The 21,968-nt window shown below is 44.9% G+C and overlaps 1 protein-coding gene across 1 annotated transcript in view; it reads left to right on the plus strand.

The window, feature by feature from the left end:
* TGM4 (transglutaminase 4) overlaps positions 1-21,968 on the plus strand; it is a 191,050-nt gene that overhangs the window by 45,848 nt on the left and 123,234 nt on the right. Inside the window, exons 3-4 of the mRNA XM_069648311.1 lie at positions 49-155; positions 12,610-12,742. Coding sequence (XP_069504412.1) covers positions 49-155; positions 12,610-12,742 — 240 coding nt within the window. The remainder of the gene's footprint in view (positions 1-48; positions 156-12,609; positions 12,743-21,968) is intronic.

A 21,968-nucleotide genomic window follows, 5' to 3' on the forward strand; every position in this document is an offset into this window, starting at 1 on the left:
CTTTCAATGTATATTCATTCTGATGTATATGTCTTCAATTGTTTTTAGGTCAAAAGCCAATGCAATCCAATGAATCGTTTGTTGAAATCGAAGTGAAGTCCGCCCCCGATCAAAAGCGCTGGAGTGCTACCATCTCAAAAAAAGTTGGGAAAGAGGTACAGTATTTGACTTAAAGAAAGCATTTTGGGTCTGATCACGACTTTGGCGGTAACCCTTAAATCCGGCGGTTGCGCTATTACCGCCGGATTTAATGGTCTGCCAAATCATGACTTCAGCGGATTTCGCCCCAGCTCTGAGCTGGGGGGAAATCCACCAAAAATGTGCGCTATTACCGCCGGCAGGAAATCCGCTGGCGTTACCACCAAAGTCATGATCAGGCCCTTTATCTTGTACATCAGTGCCTTACCTTTTACCGTTTTTCAGATGTAAAGGCAATTTTATTTACTTGCAATATCGTAAAAAGGAATGGACTCGCATATGCAAGTAAGGCATTTAGAAATGGCGCCTGAAAAAAAAAACACTTCAGTTAAAGGAACAGATCGAGTGAAAACAACTTAAAAACTACCATTCTATTGACATTTGAATAGCGATTTGTCTGTATGGATGGAATGTATAATGTGCAAACCTAGCTGGGAAGCAACAGAGAGCTGGGATACGTGCAGTGTGTGTGTGTGGGGGGGTAGCAGAGTTTTGCGCGATGAGTAGGGGGAAGAGAGGACTACAGAAGGAGGAGTAGGGTCGAGTGGGGCGACAAGTGAGCTTGTAGATACACAACATTCACTCTAACCTGTTAAACAGGATAGATACACACACAAGAAGTATCATGGTTCTGTTATCTTCCTGTGTCAGCACCACACAAGGACCAGGGCAAGGATTGGTGCTGCTCGAGGCAAAAGGTCACTTTGCCACCCCCATGTGTCTCCAGTAATTGCATTTTCTGTCCCAAATGTGTCCCCATATTCTTCAACACATCACCAGCCTTCAGGTGTTCAACAAATAAATTCCCTGCTCACCATCATCCAATACATGTAGAAAGGGGTGTGGTATGAGCAGAAGCAGAGCATGCGTCTCCATACAACAGATACAGCATGGACAGCAGCAGTGCCAGCAACCACCCCACACACTGAACAAGTACAGCATGGGCGCCTGCTGTGACATTGTGCCCTACACTGGCAGGCAGGGCCAGTGCGAGCATCCCTCACACATGAACTGCAGTCACAGATCGAAGAAACAAGCCATGGCCTGGGCCAGTGGCAGCTATCCTTGTGAATAGGGACAGTATAGATGCTGCCAGTGTAAGCTTCCCTTGCAATTAGAATGCAAAAAACGTGAAGAAGGTCACTGGTCATTTTTCTCACAAACATATAGGTATAGCATGAACAGGGGCATTGAAAACCCCACTCTTTATAAGGGGCAGAATGGGTGAGGCTAGTTTTAGCTTCTCAGGGACAGAGGTCGCGTCAAGCTTCCATCGCAAACTGATTCAGCATTGACAGGACGAGAGACATCTTCTCTCAGAAAGACAACACACGTAAAGCATAGCCAGAGCTAGTACAAGATTCCTTCACAAACAGGGATGGGCACTTCATGGCCAATAAGTGTGCTGGTTTCTCCTCACAAACTAGGTGCCGCCTGCTCAGGACTCGTGCAAACCTCCCGCCAAGGCATGTACAGAATAGGCAGGGCTAGTCCAAGTTTCCCTCACAACTTTCCCTCACAGCATTCGAAAAGGCAGTGCAAATTAATCTCATTTGTGGGCCATGTAGAGCATGCACAGGGCCAGCGCAGGATTTCTTCTAAAATAGGTTGTACTGAGTGGGCTTGGCCAATGCAAGCTTTCTTTACAGGCTGAAGTGGCAGAGAATGGACAGTGTCACTGTAAGTGTCCCTCCGCATACACACATGGCACAGTATGGACATGGTCAGTGCACATTTCCTTTGCACGGAACAGCCACAGCATGAGTGCTAGTCCCCATGCAGCCTGCTGGCTTCTGAGCAAGCCAAGCACTCTTCTCCCACACCCCTCTCTCTAAGCAGCTCTTCCCTGTGACCATGTGCTGCTTTGGACAGCATGTTTCCGGCATTGCATTTTCTTGCAATCCCTGACAGCTGACAGCTGGCCCTCCTTCAGGGGTGGAGTGGTGGAGTGGTGGAAGAAGGTGGAATAGGGAAGACAGACATGAGGGGTTGGCGGGCTGGTGAGGTGGCAGCAGATGCGGCAGACAACGCAACTGTTTGTAAGTCTGTATTCACTTCCTGTCTTGCTGGCCTGCTCACATACTTAAAGAACCTGGGGGGCGTTGATACTTCCCAGAAATACAGGGCTCCGTTCCCAAATCTACCCAGTTCACCTGATTGCCAGAAGCCAGCAGTATTGGGTTAGAAGGCAGTCTACAGAACACAGAGCAGGAGGAAAAGAGTACCTTTGGCATGCAAATACAGTGCAAGCCATAGAACAACAACCTCCCGCGTTCAGTTCCATCCTCGCGGGCACCTAGCACATCTAGTGGTTATCACAGCCCTGCTCGAAAGTGACCTAAAATGGTGGCTCCCAACCACATTTCGAATCAACAAATCACCCGTTTGGCCTCAAGCTGCTTTTTTCGTATGTTTATTTAGCGCCAAGATGCCGAAGTTTGAACATTGAAATCTATAAATCTATAATAACAATAATAATATGTTTATTTTTTACTCAAATGCATGAGAATGAAAGATTCATGTGTAAGCAGCGTTTTAACATCTGCCAAGTCCCAAAACAGCACTGACGGGTGGAGAGCTGTGCATTTTCTTTTGATATGCACACACTCTCACCCAGCATGCTTGCCTTTGCTGTTTATCCTTCACTGGATAACTTCAGAGCAGCCCAGAGCAGCACTATTCAGCATTAGTGAGAAATTTACAGAAAGGCGGCTCAGTTGTTTTGCAAATTCACTCTCTGTACAGTTTGCAAAACAAGCAGGAAATTGTTCTTTTGTAACGTCCTAATATATGCTTGAAAATCCTTGTATCTTCAAATGTATTCACTCAGCAGAATATTTGAAACTACTGCACAGAAAGTTACCTGGGTGTTCACAATAAAGACTATTTAACCATGCCATAAGCTTTAAAATTGCATGACTAAATATACTTCATCTAGAGAGCAGCGACACTAATACATTAGTCATGGGATCAGTGACTGGGGGGCAGCCATGCCCAGCATTCATTGTTTATACATATCTGTATCATCATTTTCACACAAAAAAAAACAGTCTAAGATCCAATGTGCAGCTCTCTTTTTTTTGTTCTGAGAGCTCATGGACAGAGCCATTCTTGGCTTACTGTTTCTGCAAGTGTATGAAGACCCTTTGCATCCTCCACTCTGCACCAGTGTGGTTTTTGTCTTAACTCACCAAAAGGGTTGTCTGGTTGTCTGGTGTCTGGGTTGTCTGGTGAAACCTTCACCAGACCTGAGATCGCCAATGAATGTAGTGAATACTATTGCATATTTCAGGTTTATGTTCAATCATTTCATAGTCCTTCACTCATGAACACCAGAGAAGATGTCTGATTTATATGAAATAAAGTATTTCAATTTTATTTTGGTTCGTTCTCCATATTAGTCTTGGAGAGACCTTAGCCGCCGATGCATTTCGATCCGTGGACCTTCCTCAGGGCGTGCTCTTGAAGTGCATGTTGCACTCACATTGCATTCGGCCGCCGCCCTTTTTCTTAACTCAGCCATTCTCTAGTGGCCTTTAGAAGGTTAAGGAAAAAGCTGCGCTACCTCAGACTTGCCAGGGTGAGTGACAAGATGACATTTGTGTTTTGCCATAGTTATTCTCCAAGGCATTTACATTATCACATTTTGTCATCCTCGGTTCCCAGTCCTAAGAACCACTGTCATTTCAATCTCAGAATCAGATGACAACACGAAGATACCCTTCTTCCAATGCCCAGTGCAGTGGGGGTGGAAAACCTTCTATAATTGTGAGCTCAGTGATTTGTAGGAGGGATCCTCCTTTTTTCAGGAGGACTTCCTGCTGCCACTGTAGCTCTATTTTGCATGCATCCCCTTCTTTGTCACTCATGATAGGAGAGGAAAATCCTCTCTTTGGTGCCCCCTGCTAGCTACTGCCCTAGACAGCTGCTTAGTTCACCTAGTGCTTGCATCGGCCCTGACCACACACACCCACTAACATGCTTCCCCAAATGCTTTTGTATATCAGTTGTGTCCTCATCAGTTCCTAGTTTCATGGCCAACAGGAGAACAAATGCAGTATCAAATGATACACATTTACACAATAAATATGAGCAGAACTGCAATGTTAGTGCCCATGTCTTGTGGTTTTAACAATTCACCCTATAAACAATTGCTACAGATTTCAGCTGTTTACATGACTCTCATTACATCCATGCATGCCATAACTGCATTACCTGTTGCTACAATGCCAGTTCTGGATGACTTGGACAATCAGGGAACTAAATCGCAACAGCTATGAGTGGGCACCACCACCCAAAGAGTCGCTGCTCAAGGGTCTGCACCGCTGGTCTCAGCAGCTAGAGAATAGGGCCAGTTTCTCGCACAGACCGTTCAAGCACTAAGCAAGTGTCATGCGCCCTCATTCATTGCGTCTGTGGGACCACTGGATGCATCACCGCCATTAATGTGCCATCACGCTTTTTCGGCACTAGCATGAGCGGTCTAGTTTTTTTTTTCTCTTCATCGCAGACGCCGGAAGCTTAAAGACTAGTTCACAACTCACAACCGCCACGTTGCAACTGTTGCCCTCGGTAATCCTCTTTGTTGTGAACGCTTGTGTTGCAGGTTTTTCCCCCTCTCGGCTTGCTAGCTGCTGTCTGCTTCTGCTTCCCTGCCTCTTCCGTGCTGTTCCGACGGCTCTCTCTCTCTCTCTCTCGCTCCCTTTCTCTTGCCTTCTTGCGTGTCTTATTTCTCACGCTTCTTATCTTTTCCTACCTTTCGGCTAGCTTCCTTCCCTCAATTCTTTCCTCGTTCTGTACACTTTAGCTGTTTTCTCAGGATCTCTGTTTCTTTACTGTGTTCCTTTTTTTTCCCCTTCCCCCGGCCTATGCTCTGTACTTAGATCATCCATCAGTGAGGCTACGGCTGCTTTCCTCTGTCTGCCCTGCCTCGATTGTCTGTCTGCCCTCGGGCATAACCCACCTACCTTTTGGGACTCACTCATTCTGGACATTCTGCGGCCCCCCCAATTTTGGAAGGCAGACGTCAATGGACTAGGACCAGCCTCCTCGGGGTTTTTTTACGGCTCTGGCTTTTTCCCCCCTCAGTCAACTGCGGAACCGGGGCACAGGTCTTCTGGTTCACATTCAGAACACTGTGGCGTCGTTTTGTGGTCAGCCCTTTCTGCATAAAAAGAAAACTGCCTTCAAGAACAAGGGAAGACAGAGAGCACCAACTGAACAGCTCAGGTGAGGAACTTGAAGTGAGTCCTTGCACGGATAGCGATCCTGACAGCAAGGTACCGAACTAACCATTCTCAGGAGCAAGGACGGAGGTCTGCAACTCTAGAGGTTTTGGACTACTAATACCATTTGCCCTAGCCTGTGTAGTCAATGGAGAGAGGTCATATGAGTCTTAGTTCAAAATACAAAAAGCTGTATGATTCTGGCCCTTCAGATAGGGAATGCCCTGGTTAAAAACGAATATCATGTTTTTGTCGAACAGGGAGCCTCAAGGGTATGAACTCAAAGGTGTCCCTCAGCTTTCTAAGAGTGTCTTTACTGCCTAAAATCAAAGCCCATTCCGATCCTGGACTGAGTCTTGCAATTAGAATATTCTGAGTTTCCCTCTGAACCATGAGTCAGATCCGGAACATCCTGAGGGACACTGCATGACGATGAATCCTTCCAGTCCCCCATGAAAGCGTATTAAAGGCACCTGATTTATGTTATAAATGGCCTAGTTGCCAGTCCTTGGTCATGGCCAACAGTCAGTCATGTCGTTCTCATTTAGTTCAGTCATCCTAGGTTTTCACAGCACTGAAGCCTTCTCAAGTGTCCTGTGCTCATTTAGGACAAGGCTTGCACTTGTTTGGTTAGCTTCCTGTTCAAGTCATAGAATGATGCAGCTCAGTGGTCTGACTGAAGACATCTTTCAGGGAACTCTCCCCAATTAAATGGATCTCTCCTGAAGAGAACCCCTAACAGTATCCCCAGGCAGAGTATAGTTTCATTACCATTCACACCTGCCAGGCGCTCCAGTCACAAACCATCAACGACGACTGTCTCCTCCTACTTCAAGCCACATCCTGTCAATCATCCTGAACATTTCATTTTCAACCCTCATCTCAGTTTCTCTTCACACCTCTGAGTGCTACAGTCAACCCACCTACACTGCACTCACAAACACACTCACGCTAAATACAACGTCGGGCATGCCATTTATTTAGAAACCACATCACTCAATGAGGTGGTCAAGGGGGCACCGTTTTGAGTCAGGCAGGGAAGCACCAAGGCCGGGCCACTCAGTCATCCAGCCAAGGCTCACTCATAACCCCTAGGGTGAAAGAATACAGTTAATTTCCAGCAATTTCACTCAGTGTAGCATTCACGCTCTTGTAAAGTCCTCTTTACAGGAATGAAATAATTTAAACGTGTTGTGTTTTGACTAAACAATGTAATATGAATTGTGTACGTTGTTACAGGACTGAGACTTGGTTTTCCTGCTTGGATGGCCAGGAACCTTACCTGGTCGCGGTCAGAGGGTTTGATCTTTGATCCTGTTGGCAACCATTTCAAATGTAAATATGGAGATTTTGGGAATTCTGGAGAGAGGTCTGCATGCACCAGTGACAACACAAAGCTGTGCATAAGGGGGTTGTCTGTTGAGGGTCCCCATCACTGCTCACTGGTGAATGATGTCTCGATATGTAAGACACATTTTACATGTAAATCTTGGAAAAATGAATGCACTTTGCTCCCACCTGAACTGAACAATTTGCAAAAATCTTAGCTCTATCTTAGCTCCCTATTGATGAACTCCTGGCTTTGGTTTCAAGTGCATGTTCTAGTGAATCTCCATGCAGAAAACTGCCAGCTGACGGCCAACCCTGTGATTGGGCACCATCTCTGATGTTAACAGAAGGTATCCCTGAAGGTTACCCCCTGAAGCTTTGCAGAATTCCACATGGGGTGAAATAATGTGTTGCGCCTCCACCCACCATTATTAATAGACAACGCTGGGGAAAAGGCCTTTGTGTGAATCTCACTCACATTAACAAGTATAATTCCATTCAAACCCCATAAACCAAACAGTGATTGGAGTGAAACAAAACCTAGATGTGTGGGTCGGTAATGTAACATTGTATTACCTCATGGAGTGATTAAGGCAAACAGTCCATATGTAGAGAAGCTGCATACCTCAACTGCCCTCACACTCTCTTCAGTTTCACCCGCTGAATGTCAGAAATGTGGTTCTACTGCAGGCCCCTCAACTACATGCACCAAAACGCATCTGGACACTGACTTGAAAGGGTGGTGAAGTGTTGGAGAGCAGGGCTAGGTGAGAGGGCCAAAAAAGAACGTGGAAGCAGATGGCGGATTTGGTATGAAACTTACTTTCTGTCATTCGTTTCTGTCATTTATTTTGGCGCGGCCAAATAGCCTTATGGCCAAAAATCCCATTAGGGGCCCATACCTAAATCCCACAAAGTTCCGAAGATTATCAATATGAGACAAATGCTACCAATTTAGCTCCACCAATGGTAGTGTTCTCCACGCATAGTGTCGAGCAGGCATTGACAGTGAAGGAAATAAAAAATATTACTATGCACAAGAGCCGGGAAGGACAGAACTATGAATACTAGTAGCTGCAATATAGGGCCTGATCACGAGCTGGGCGGTATCCCAGCAGTAATACCGCTGGCACACCACCCAACGCAAATAGTGTTACCGCTAATCCGTCCATGGCTATTAACGCTGGATCACGAGTAGCGATAAGGCAGGAAATCCCCATGATTCCATTGGACCCAATGGGGCTGGGAGGGCGCTATTATTGCCGGCGCTAATTTCACCGGCGATAATCGCGCCGAAAACGGGCGCTAAATGGGATTTTCACCTCCAGCAAAAGCTGGAGATAATGCAGCACATGTATCGCCCAACTCGTGATCGGGCCAGCACTTAACAGCGGCGGTAACAACGTTATCGCTGCATTTAAGGGGTAGAGTCCAACTCATGATAAGTCATATGGGGTATGTAACAGACAGAAAAATATTGCGTGCACAAAAAAAAGAGCATTAACCAAAACCCCCTTTCCACTGGTGTTCAGGCGCACAAAACAGTACACTCTGCAGTCCCTGAACCATGATGGGGCGAAGCACCAAAACACATTAATGGTGCACAGCAAAACACCCAGGTGTCAGCAATCGACTCAGGGGAAAAGTCAGTGGCCACCAAAGCCGGCACCAGAAGTAAGTGGGATCTGTATGAGTGGCAAGTGTAGATTGCGTGCGTGTGATCTAAAGAGTGTTAAGTGTACAACATTCTGAAGGATTGTCAGTTGAGGTGGTGCAAACAGCTGGAATTGTTTCACCCAGCTAAACATGTTGTGCAAGGTTCACTGCTGATGGGTCAAAGACTCAGGACCCACTGCCACCATGCATTGGTGCTTCCGGACATTTAAACAAATTTAACGGCAATGCAGGTCTAGCTTTATGTCACCAATTTGGGAAGTCATTACGTTGGCCCTGTGGGATCGCTAGCACGCCCACCACCGTCTAGGCATCTGACTTCATCCGATTGCCTTCAAAATGGTGTCAGTAGGCACCTGTTCCCTACTTTTGGTTCATCAATTTGCACTGCAAGCCATATAGCAACAACGTCCCGCGCTCAGTTCCATCGTTGAGGGCACTTAGCACATCTAGTGGTTATCACAGCCCTGCTCTAAAGTGACCTAAAATGGTGGTCACTCAATTCATGCTGCCTTAGAATCCTCAAGGGAGTTGTGCAAGGTGAGACTCCACTGTGACACTGCATGCAAACCCTCAATATGACGGAAGCAGAAGATGCGTAGGTCACCTTCCACGATGCACTGGGACACAGCATTGAAGCAGTGTCACAGCATATGCTCGAAGCTTGAAGATAGACTAGGGCTAGATTAGAAGTTTCAGGATTGAGAGCTCAGGCTTTTGTATGTTTGGAACACTCTCCTGCAGAAAAAAGCATACAGTAGGAGAGCCACATGTGAGATCGAACACTCTTCTCTTACGCTGAACCAAGGGGTTTATTGTTCTGCCACGTGTTGTAGGAGGTGCAAAGCACATAACAGTTAATAGGCCTCACAATTCACACTTGCCACCAGCCACTGGCAAGTGATCAGTCTCTCTTGGAGAGTAAGAAATGGTGTCCTGTGAATGCAGAGAACTGGCATTCGTGGTAGGGGATTAGTGCCTTTTATGGCTGGCCAGCAGCTTGCAACCTGGAATTGTTACCCCGATTTAGTACCTTTGGTCAGTGAATGGCAAGGGGATGTAAACTTAATCTGGGGTATTTCCTGTTGTATGCTACATGTACGTTGTGTTACTGCCTAACAGTTAAGATTAACTTAGAACATATTGAATTGAACGCCAAGCATTACAGGGAGTTTTCTGGGAGTTGCTAAAAGGGAGGTGATATAAATTAGAATAAGAATGCACCATTGAAGTTTATTACATTTTATCACTCAAAGTAACCCTAGTAGGTGCAATCCTGGATGGATCTAAGAAACATGAAAATGAACTTATTTGGGAATATGCAGGTGCATTAAGGAATCTAGCCCTGACATGTGCCTTTTGTACACGAATAGGCCCCACTAAATATATAAGCAATCAGATACTAATACACAACAACAGCCATAACAAGCTGATACTAGAAGGAGCCACCAGCATTTCAAGAATACAAGTGGAGCATATTGTGTGTGTGTGCTAATCTAGTGAAGGGCAAAATGAGTGCAAGAGATACAACGTTCAGGTAACAAGAATCTGAAAGGTAGTAGCGATGGGGGGGATACAGCATTGACAAGGAGATAGGACTTAGAATCTGCAAGGAAATTCTTTGTAGGTGTTTCAGATGCTTCAATCAATAAGCACTCTTGTAGGAAAGGAAAGAGTCCACCCTCTGCCAAGGTTAAATGTATGAAAGCCCAAGGTGGTGACTCAGAAGTCAATTTAGTGCTGTTGTTGAGGGCATGCATAGCATTGGATTTGAATGTGCTGTAATGGTTGAAGGCATAACCATCCACTTTTTTGGCAGAACTGACATCCCCCCCACACTATGGTGACATCAGAAGTACGGAAGGAGTGCTTCAGGGATGGCCTTACCAACAATGTTCAGCCATCCTGGAACCAATTTCAAAATTGAATTTGAAAAAGGACTTGTGGGGAACCTTGTAATGTTGTCCTATATCGTCAGATAGTGTTCTTTGTTGTTTCCTTCCATTTCCACTCTGGGCTCACAATCAATGTATCACCCTCACGCAACACCTTGCAGATCCTTTCCACTTGACCATTAATTTCAGGGTGCTCTCTAGCAGTGAATTACTGCACAAAGCCATGCAAATCTGTATATTCTTCTGTGTTCACAGACATGAGATGGGGCTCATTGTCACTTATTACATTCTCAAAAGAAACTTTCCTTGAGGAATGCTGCATCCCAAAACATTATCTGCTGATTCTTTGGATAGCATCTTGACCTCCAGGCACTTTGAAACAACAGCATTATTCACAATGATAAACATGTTTCTACCATCAAATATGTTCTAGTGACCCAGAACATCTATCCCTTTCTGGAGATGTGAGCAGTGCAGCCCCAGAAATGGCCTCCACCTGTATTGAAGTAAATAAAAGCTGGAGTCGGTAGCCATCATACTTTTGATCTGCCTCATCGAACTATGCCACCTAAAACTGATGTTGCCAAAGCCCTTGTTCTCACCAGACCTGACTACTGTAGCTTTGTCTCCTTGGGTCTTACCAAGGATTCCATTCGAGAGCTGCAACTACTAAAAAGCAAGACTGTTGGACTACTTATCTTCTCCCTCAAATCCTAGGATCCCATCATGTCACCTGGAAATCTCTGAAATGGTTCCTTATTGAATATAGATTCACTTTTAAGACCCTCTGCATTATCCATAAGACCCTTTCCACCAGTGGCCCATGCTACTTCATGCCTGGCATCAGAGGACGCCATCCCTCCAGGAAATGAGATCGACCTCTTTGAAACTGTTAAACCCAAAAGAGTTCTGCGGAAAACAGCCAGGGGGTAAAGTAATCTCCCAGTGGAAATCAGAGAACTGACCTGTCCTACAACGAATTACACCACAAACTCATAGCCTGGGCACTGTCCACAGCCTTCCAATAATGCCTGCTTGTCTCTCACTTTGCTGCTACCATCTGTACCTCCTATATCTGTAATTATCAGTGTGTCTGTAATTATCTGTAAATATCTGAAATGTTCTTCCCATCCAGGAATGTGCTCGTCACTGTGATCAGATGTGAAGTTGGACCCTTTCATGGGCCATAATTTAACAAATGATTCCAAATCATATTGCATATCCTGTGGGTGTGATATGGTATTAAGAGTAGGCCTTCCTATTTACAGCTGACACCCTGCCTCGTATCTGTGAGAAAATGCCCCTTGCACACATAGGCAGGCCAGCTGCAAAGAGTAGAGGAGTACAGAGGTTGCACAAGTGGAGGCAGTGATAAAGATGAACATTTGCCTCCACATGTGCAGGAACTGCTTGAGATGCATTTGCTTTGGAGAATGTAATGGTGTTTGCAGCCGAGTTAGAGTTTTGGGCTTTTGCTGTTGTGAAGTGGTTTTTGGTAAATTCAAACTTCACATATGTAATGTAAGTATGTTTTGCATCTCTAAAGGTATAGATGATAGACAATGTTAAAACATAAATGACAACGAACGGATAAAAATAACCCTTAGAAATGGGCCTAAAATCATCCCCTGGAATTGAACTTGTTTTATGCAACAAATTGCTAAAGAAAGATAGCCCCTACACAGGGCTCAAGTCAAGGGTACACGCGGGGGGACGGAGTCCCCCCACTTTATTCAGAGGGGGGACTCAGTCCCCCCCAGCTAAAAGAGAAACATGGATGTCCACTTTGAAATTATAAAGATCTCAGGTATCAAACCGCAGTAGTCAGGTTGGCAGGCCAGACACTTCACCACTGCACTGTATAACCTGATCAAAACTAACAAACAACTAAAGGTGAAATATCCCATTTCGGTACTGCAAGTTCCAGGGAAAACATTTGTATTGGTTCTTGGAGTTTAAAACATGCACACATTTTAATGTTTTCAAAATCACTATTAGAAGAAAATGTCCTGTCTTGGTTTTGTGTGTGTGTTGATTTCATGAAAGGCAAATGCCATTCGTCCTGTTCAATTCGGGTGGTTATGCAAAGCCAATTTAATGGCATGTGCACATTTCACCTTTATATGCTAATTTCTGACGACGTCACATCCGATTGCGTATGTTGGGTGAGTCCCCCCACTTAAATTTTTAGGACTTGACACCTGCCCCTGCATGTGTAATGTAATGTTCTGCACTTGGCGGGAATTACTTAAAAACAGTATGTAGTAATCGTGTTGTGTTTCATGTAGTGCTTGGTTGGTGTAAGGAGCCCGCCTGATGCCATCATTGGAAAATATCTCCTGACTGTGAAAACACGGACTGGATTCCGATTTACACCACCTACGAATTCAATCTACATTTTGTTTAACCCTTGGTGCCAAAGTAAGTTACCAATGGAAATGGTCCTTATTATTTAAATTTGCATTTACCAAGGAAGGGGAGGAGCTCCCGTGGCTAAATTGCAAACCCAGAATAACATGGTTCTAATTCAGGTTTTGAGAGTTGATCAAAATGTGTCTGTTCATTGGCAAATCACTTTATTTCTTTATGCTTCAAATTGTAATATGTGCAATGTGATTTTAAAGAAAGAATCTGGTCGGTCTAGTATATATTTGGACTTTAAGATGGTGCTAATCGCCACCACTACCTTTGATTTTTAGTGCCATGGGGAGCAGAACCAAAGGTATTGGAGTAAGACAAAATGATAACTTGCAGTGCTATAAGTGCTCCTCCAGAACCATCAAGGTCCACATCGACACCCTCGCTCCAGCCTTGGCCGATTTCAACAATCATACTTTTGCCACAGGAACTTTCACCTCCCCCTTAAACACTCCCTTGTGCATCCCTTCCTGAAGAAACCGTCCGTCGATCCTTCCTGTCCGGAAAACTACTGCCCGATCTCTAGCACTCCTTTCTTGGGCAAACACTTGGAAAAGCCGGCCATCTCCCAGCTCACTCTTCATACTGAATCTGTTGGTTGTCTCCATGACCATCAGTCTGGCTTCAGAGCAGCCAGAGGCATGGAACCTGCTCTCCTGAACACCCTTGAAGACCTGCTCACCAATCTTGATTCTAGCTTTCCTTCTATCCTCGTCCTCCTGGATCTTTCCTCTGCTTTCGACATGGTCAACCATGCCATCCTGATTAATCGTCTCCATGAGAACCTGGGCATTACTGATCAGGCCCTCACCTGGTTGTCTTCCTTCCTCTTGGACCAAATTGGGTCCTTTCTTTTCCACCACCTCTCTCTCCACATGTGGTGTTCCCCAGGGCTCCAACCTCTCTCCCTGGCTTTTCAACCTCTAGATGGCCCCTTTGGCCCACCTCATCTCTACCTTCTCCTCTAACATTCTGTGTTATGCGGATGACACTCAGCTCTCCTTCAGGCTCCCCTCTGCCTCCTCTCCTCTGAGGTTCATTCCTGAATGTCTATCCACGATTCAGGAATGGTGCACCTGCAAAGAGATTTGCCTCAATGCCGGCAAGACAGAGATCCTTCTCATTGGGACCCCTGCTCCCGCTTTCATCTTTCATTCTGGCCCCCCTCCTTGTGCATCTCCCTACACCTTCTTGTGAGGCAAAAAAAACTTGGGGTCATCTTCAACTCCCCGCTCTCCCTCACATCATAGACTTCTCGAAGAAGTCCCACTATCAGCTGCACCTCCTCAGAGGTATTCTTCCTTTTTCTCACTTTCCCCCAGAAGCTCAACATCTCCAGAGCCCTGGTTATTTCTAGGCTGGACTACTGCAACAGCCTCTATCTCAACCTGCTTTCCTCTACTCTCCGCCCCCTTTGCAATTAAACCAGGACAGGACTACAAGACTTGTCCTTAGCCTCAATCCCATTGATCGTATCTCTCCGGCCCTGAAATCTCTCCACTGGCTCCCGGTGGCTGCAAGGATCAAGTTCACGACCCTCTGCATTGTCCAAAAGCTGTCTGGAGCCGGGGGCCTCCGTAACATTCAACTCTCTCTTGCTAAACATCTTCCTTCTCCAGCCCTTCACTCAGCTACCTCTAACTCTCTGACGGTCAGACGCTTCTCCAGGCAGAGAGGTGGAGGTAGATCTCTCTCCTCTGAAGGGTCTTCCCTCTTGTATGGCATCCCTGACACTCACAAACTTGAGCAGGACCAACTCAGGTTCCGAAAGCAGCCCAAGACCTTCCTTTTCGCTTGTGCTTTCTCTCCTGCGCTCCCTCACTGACCACCTGTCTGCCGTCAGCTGGTTGCCTGGCTACCCTCTGACCTCAATGGGCAAGAGGCTTCCCTCCATGACCTGCAAGCACTTGCACTGCCGTCGGGCCTCTGCGCACTTAAGGGTGTATCTGAAACCCTACAGTCCCGCCCCCCCTTTTTTTGCACTTGCCTTAGCTGGCTCCCCCGGCCGCACTTACTCAGAGCTATTGCTGCCCTGACCGCACTTCCCATTTTCCCTCCCCCTGGCACTTCTCATCTCTCCCTGCACTTGCACGACCTGAATGACACAAGGCCCAGTAAGATATTATGTTTGTCCACCCTATGTCTCCCTACCTTGTCTTGTCACGGCTAGAAACACATGTGTACAGGCGCGTTACAAATGACTCATCATATATCGTAATCATATAAGGACTGGAGATAAAAAAGCCTTTATGAATAGAAGGCCACAAGGCAAAAAAAGGCAGGATAGTGAAACCGGTCTTTGGCTGCTGGCCCGGTAGCAAAGGTTGATGCATTTTCCAGAGCATCACTTTAATGAGTTGAAGACAATGCCAAAGAGGTAGCATTTCATCTGTTTCTAGACTTAGAAGAGGAGAAAGAGAGTTGGCCCATGAGTTTTGCCTCTGAAACACTTGTATCTTGGTGGGGCCATGGAATCCTGAAAAGGGAGGCTGACTGAAATATGTGGGCAAGCTGGTACACCTTGGAAAGATACAGAGGGACAACCCATACAGACTCTAATATGCAACCACATACATGGATTCTGATGCCATTCACTGTGAGACAGGAGAGTTACATGTATCTGTTGGTTATTCTGTGTGATTTGTTGTTGTGTTAGTGGGTATCAGTTTGGGAGTTTGAGAGAATCAACTTTATTGTGGGCCACAGAGACAATTTTATCAACGTGAAGAACATTCTCAGTGGGGGAAGAGTATACACAAGGACTTGATTATCGAGCGTGCTTGAATGAAGTCTCTTGGGAAGATTTTGTTCAAGTTCCTGATGGGGGTACGGGGCAGCCAAGCCAATTGGGCTACTTGGTTTTGGCGATGTGTTGAAATAAAATTAACATTCAGTAACACTAACACTGATTGCATATTCCTATGATAATAAATTTCAACTGTCAACTTATTGTTTCACTATATTTCTGAACCATTAATCAATTTTTGTAATAACATTAACTCTTCATGTCTCTCACTCTCTTTTCTGCTGTCTTGCTTCATCTTCTTGCACCACTTATGTCCTTTCTTGGTAATTTTCTTCCTCTCATATTCCTCTGTCATCTCATCTGTTTTTTCCTTGTGCCAGAGTTGAAAACATAGGTTCCGGGTTTTCCTAATTCTCATTTGCTTCTAGGGTTGGGATCTTTGCTTCCTCTGTGATCCATCCTGTGATTCAGACTTCCTGAGGGTTTGCCAAATTCTGTGTTTCACATGCATATTTTCCTTCCCAGTTTGCCATATAGCTTCATGCAGCTCTTATATTAAAGGTTTTTCTCAGGGCTGTGTCACAGATTATCTCAAGAACACACCAGCTCTCAAATACAATTCAATTGTTTTTACTAATTTAGTAAGCAAAGGGCTGTCCCTTTCCATCTCATCTAGGGATGGGCAGTTGCCACCTTACAGAGGCATCCCTCAACCCCAGTATGGTCCCTAGAGATTTGTAAGGTAAGCCCTACTGTCTACAGTCTATCTCTTCTAATGATGATGGCCTAAAGGCAGAAGGCCTTACCTATCTAAGTCTCCCCCAGGGAACAATCTAGGTTGTTCCTGCTCTAAAGTCCCCATGGTAACTTAGGCTGGATTATGTGCCTTTCAGACAATCATGCTCAACTTGTTCTTACTCTTGAATGCCTGACTTTTCCTCACCATCGATCTAGCTGTAACTCTCCCTTGCCTTCCCCTACTGGCCTCCCTTCTATCTACTCAACCCACCGTCACCGCTCTCTCTCTGGCACTTCCTCTTCTGTCCCTCTGATGTTCCTCTCTATACTGTCTGTCTCCACCCTCCAAAGTTACTCCCTCTCTCCTCTACACTACTTTTACTACTCTCTCTCTTATCCACACTGCAATTACTTCTATCTCCCCACTACAACTACTCCCCTCTACAACTATTCCCTTCTCTGCACTACAATTACTCACTCCACCCACACCGTCCCCCTCCCTCAGTCAGCCTCCATTCACCTTTCTCTAACTCTCTACTCTCCCACTACTACTCTCACTCATAAACATTTCTCACACACACACTCAAATGGCAGTATCACTCTCTACCACCAACCACTACCTAGCCTTGCACATCCATTCAGTTAGTCTCCTACACAATTCCTCTGCCTGGTCTCTTGGTCCTTCTGCTCCTCCTTTCCTCATACCCGATCAACCCTCACCTTCCTGTTTTCTAGCCTCCTTTTTATCCTACCCTCTCCCCTCCATGGGATATCTTCATGTGCTGATTCCGCTGACTGCTCTTTTTCCTGGTGAGGTGTTACAGTCATCAAAATATTCAAAAGAGGGTTTAAGCCCTGCTCCTTTTTTGTAAGCGGGTCACTGGTCTCTGGCAACCCTTGTGTGAGGATCTCCCAGCTGGGGATCATCAGTTTGCAGAGGATGCTGCATTGCAGACCCAATATAGGTGGGTGAAATGGTCTTAAGCAGATGAACTCTGTTGGGGGCACTGTGCCGTGTCTCTCACCTGCATGGTGTTGGTGCGACCTGCTCTTTATTTACGGGCAGATTTGACTATCCTCTCTATGCTGATCTTCCAGCTGGATTAGGTCCCGCAGTAACTGTCTATGGTCTGGTGATTTTCTGTTGCTGCCAGCTCTTGTTTGTTCAACGTTCTCTCGCCCCAGTTGTCTGGTAGCTGCACTGATGTCAAGGCTGATGACTGAAGTAAGCATATGGCTGTTGGTCCCTGTTCTCAGGGACTGCACATTTAATGGAGGCAGCATCACATAATGCCACCAAGGGCCTCAACATCTCCTATAGAACAGGAGTGGTGAAGCTACCCACTGGAGCTAAGGGTTAGAAAACTGGGGTGCATTTTCATTCTTCTCTTTCATGACCTTGTGTTGGCTTCATCTCATAGAGGTTTCATTTTTCACCAACCAACACCTCATATAAACACATTTTCTTCTGACCAAGGGCTGTCCTTGAGCTACTCATTATAAAGAATAATTTTATTGGCCTCCAATTGTTTAACTTCTTCATTCTCTCTTTCCAGGCAACACTCTTTTACATTCAAGTGCATGGACATTTCTTCTCACATCTTCTTCTGCTTTTCTTCACTTGTATTTGTCCCCTGTTGTTACAGGACCAACTTCTCAAAACTGGGGATATCTATTCATAAAGTGACAGATTCAGGTCAATTAGGTAGGAAAGCCTGGAAGGCCAGGGTGTAGTCTCTTCTTGCACCTCAGAGACTGCCTCCACCTTAGTATACATTTTACAGTTTCCATGAATCCAGATGATACCAATCAAAGACTTAGACACCATTTCTTGAGGTTGAATCAACATAGGAGTAACATCGGTTTTTCAACTTTCACAATCCAATAAGGCTTGAATTTTGTGAAGGCCTACTTTAATAGGGGTCCTACATTATGAAGGTCCTTTATTTTAAAAAGGTGGATCTTCTGATGTTAACCCTCCTGTTCCTTGCTCCTCTCGGGTCTAGTTTCCCTACCGTAATGTATGTATGGGGCAGTTTGGTAGAGGTCTTCCTCATCAGCTTGCCATGCTCTGCACAGTGTATCGCCTATTTCTATGGGATCAGGTTGTTAGGTCTGTGAGAATGACCCAACAAAACAGGAACCGAAGGCATCAACAGGACCCTCAATGATGATGCACTGTCCACTTCCTCTCCAGGAGACTCTATAGTGGGTGTGAGCATTGTAAAATTCAGTCTGACTACTTTACCTCTGCTCCCGAAAATAACAAATGGCATTACCAAAAAAGCGGGAACAAAATATTGTGTTCTGAAATGTAAAAACATTGCAATTCAACGTGCTATCAATGTATTAAAGCATTTTGGAATCCACTGGGGGATAATACATCTCTAACTTTAATCGATTTACCGCCGCTTCATAATAACAGGTAATAGAATATATATATATATATATATATATATATATATATATATATATATATATATATATATATATATATATATATATATATATATATATATATATATATATATATACTATGGAAAGTCTTAAAGGCAGGTGTAGGCTTCTCTAAAGCATACTGACCACTGTGAGGGGTCAGTAATGTGAGACCCACGACTGTTTTGAGATTTCTCAGGATTTGCCATATTATTAAAGACAAATTAATAATAGAAATCCTAACTAAATCTACTCTACCAGGGGATTCCCTACCTATTCTAAGATCTATGAGATACCACCCAGCATTCACAAAACTAACCCTCACCATAAACAATATAAACATTCAAATAACAAGAATACAACATAAATAAAAGGTTACCAAACATGCAGTGTCTTGGATGACTTCTCATGGTCCTTGGCAGATCTTGCTCCCCAAGAATGTCCCCAAAGTCAATTTTCTCCAAATAACAAACAGTCTCAACCAAAGTCTTGAACAGTTCCAAAGAAACTAAACGTTTCCACAAATAAAATCCACTTGTCAAAGTTTCTTCCTTGTTTGGTGAAATATTTCCTTCTTTACAGTTCCACAAAGAATTAAAAGCGCCAACAGAGTTTCTTGGACGACTTCCATCCAAGAAAGAATAGATGAGGTTGACAAAAGTATCTTCTCCCATGTTGACAACAACTTCTTCACTTCTAGCTTCTGCTGTGTCTTATGTACAATTGTCAGGATGTTCTTGCTTGAAATGCACTCCTCTCTCAACCAACTTCCTTCTGCAATGTGATTGTAAGAAGAGGTTGCATGGTCCCACAGTTAACTTCAACAGTACTTATAGCCACAGTCTTGGTACTGCTACTACAACATCTGCTGCTTTATAATGTGCTGATTCAATGGCAACTCCAAAATTGGGCATTGCCACAAGACCATTTCGACCTCCACAGGTTGCTATATCCTGAGAAAGGGCAGCCTCTTTACCTGTCTTGCAACAACCATAGACTCTGCTTCAGGCTTCTAGACTACTTCTTAATTTCTAGATAGTCTTTGCCATGCAGATATAAAACAACTTTAGTTAACAAATACCCAGCTTCCTTCCCCAGCTTTACATACACATCACATACACACTTGGTCTTCAATAGTTACCCCAAAGTGGTTGTGCCACTCTCCCAACTTTGGATGAAGGCTCTTAAGCAACCACACATTCATCAACTTCAAAAACCACCAGCATACAGTTCTTATATGTTTGGATATGGCTTTCAAAGAGATCCCTCTATTAGTTTGGGCAATGCTTGTTATAGCTTCCACTTCTACTACTTCTTTATTCTGCTGTGTCAACCTTTGATGTGTTCCAAGTTATGTATCTTCAAAGGAACTCAAAATTAGGCACATGCGATTGCGTTTTAATATTAAACCATCACTTCGATGAGAGACACGTTTCCGCCTTTCAATCCGCACTCAGCTTCCAAGGCATCAGGAAACTATGGGCCTTAGTCACAGAAACGTTTTATAATGGCAAACCTCCATTGAAAAATGTTCTGTGAATTAAGCCCATTGTCTCATGCGGTCGGTACCTTTAACAACACTTGCAACTCTTCAGGAAAGTCAGATAAGCTTCACTTATGCTACCAGCAGCATTTTCCATGTTAATCGGAGACACATGACCGCTTGGCAACAAAGTTTTACTGCTTTTCAGTAAATAAAGGCTTTTCATCACACACAAGTGTTTCAGGTAAGCGGAAGCTACTTTCCCATTAGTAAAGAAACTTCCCATTTCTGCGGTTGATATTCATTCGCTCATAACTCAACGCGAAAACAATTAAAAGCTGGTTACTGTTACCGGCAAGAACCTTCTGATTCTCAGGAGTACGGAGCTTCCTTTTCCGACCCCCAATTATAAAGATTGCGGGTTGCAGCAGCTTTCTGACTTTGCTGCTTCTCCTGCTACTACTGTGGGAACTCCTGGGATCCACACCCCTCTGCTGCATGGGTGTCTCCGATCCGACCTCATTAATGGAGAGCTTACCACTCTCCAGTTCCCCTCGGGCCTTAGGAACAGCTGCAACTTCAGCTCTGCATACACAGCAATGAGGCGCACCTGGAATGACTGCCTGCTGCTTTCTTTTCTTTCCAGTGCTGCCACAGCTATTCAGGGTTTGTGAGCAGAGGATCAACTCAGAGTTTTCAATTGGAATTTGCCTCTCTACTGCGGCGTTCCTGTTGTTGTCATACTTCCTTGTGGTCTGCTGGCTTAGTGCTCTGCTTTCTCTGCCCCTATGACTTCCAGCTCCTGCCCCAACTTCTCTGTACTGCTTTTCTCTCAGGTGGCCTTTTATGGCCCTCGGGTGGGCTGATTAGGTTCAGGTACAGGTCCTTAGGCTTAAATGCCTAACCTTGTTTAGAGTCATTAAGCATGCCTGCCTGACCTGGACTCCTGCCTGCCTCTTAAGCCCTCCTCCTCTTCACAGTCCATGAGAGATTCTGAGACTTGTAGTTTGAGTTAGACAAATCAGATTTCTCCACTTCTTCAAAGAATGTGAAAATGGATTTTCTTCCCCAGATGTTATCAAGCGAAGAATCATAAGTTTAAACCTTCTAGAGCCCGAAGAGACAGAAAAGGTCACATGATTATTGTTCATATTGCGATATCTTTGATATTGGAGAGGAGATTGAATTTTAGGTGTACAAAAGAATGGCTCTGGGACTTATATTTTTCCTAGATTGACATTCAATTGAATGACAAGAGGCAATCATTTCTTTGGGATAGCTTTTATTATCGTCCCAGTAATGTCTCACCGTGCTATATTCTCCCACCTCCCTGGGCCTGATCGCCACCCAGATGATCCTCCCTCAGTACAACACACCCAGGATTGGGATCAGAAAGCATCTGGCCTCTCCTGGCCATCTGGGCGGAGATTCTAGACAGGGTTTTAGTGGGGGATCTGCAGATTTCTCTGCATCACTAACAAAGCTAGCCCCTCTATTGACTTAAAGTAAAACTAAATAAAAACAGAGCCCCCAACCAAATGACAACCTTCATTATGTCCTCCATCGTAGCCCCAAACAAAGCGCCTCAGAGGCAACAGTGCCCCCGGCTGAATGATCACCAAAGATGCATCTATCAATTCCAGCTAACCCGGTACACTTTTGGCCAACCCAGCTGAAGTTGTCTCTGACAGGATTACAGGGATGATGCAAGTCCAAGAGCAGTTGTAATGAGCCAATTTAACTATGAGGGGCTGTAACTAACTTGTATTACTTGAGGCAATGCACCACACAAAGAGAGGGCAATCCGGGAAAGCCTGATATGTCAG

The sequence above is a fragment of the Ambystoma mexicanum genome, chromosome 2q (assembly GCF_040938575.1).
Source record: "Ambystoma mexicanum isolate Mex_15411 chromosome 2q, UKY_AmexF1_1, whole genome shotgun sequence".
Taxonomy (NCBI): domain Eukaryota; kingdom Metazoa; phylum Chordata; class Amphibia; order Caudata; family Ambystomatidae; genus Ambystoma; species Ambystoma mexicanum.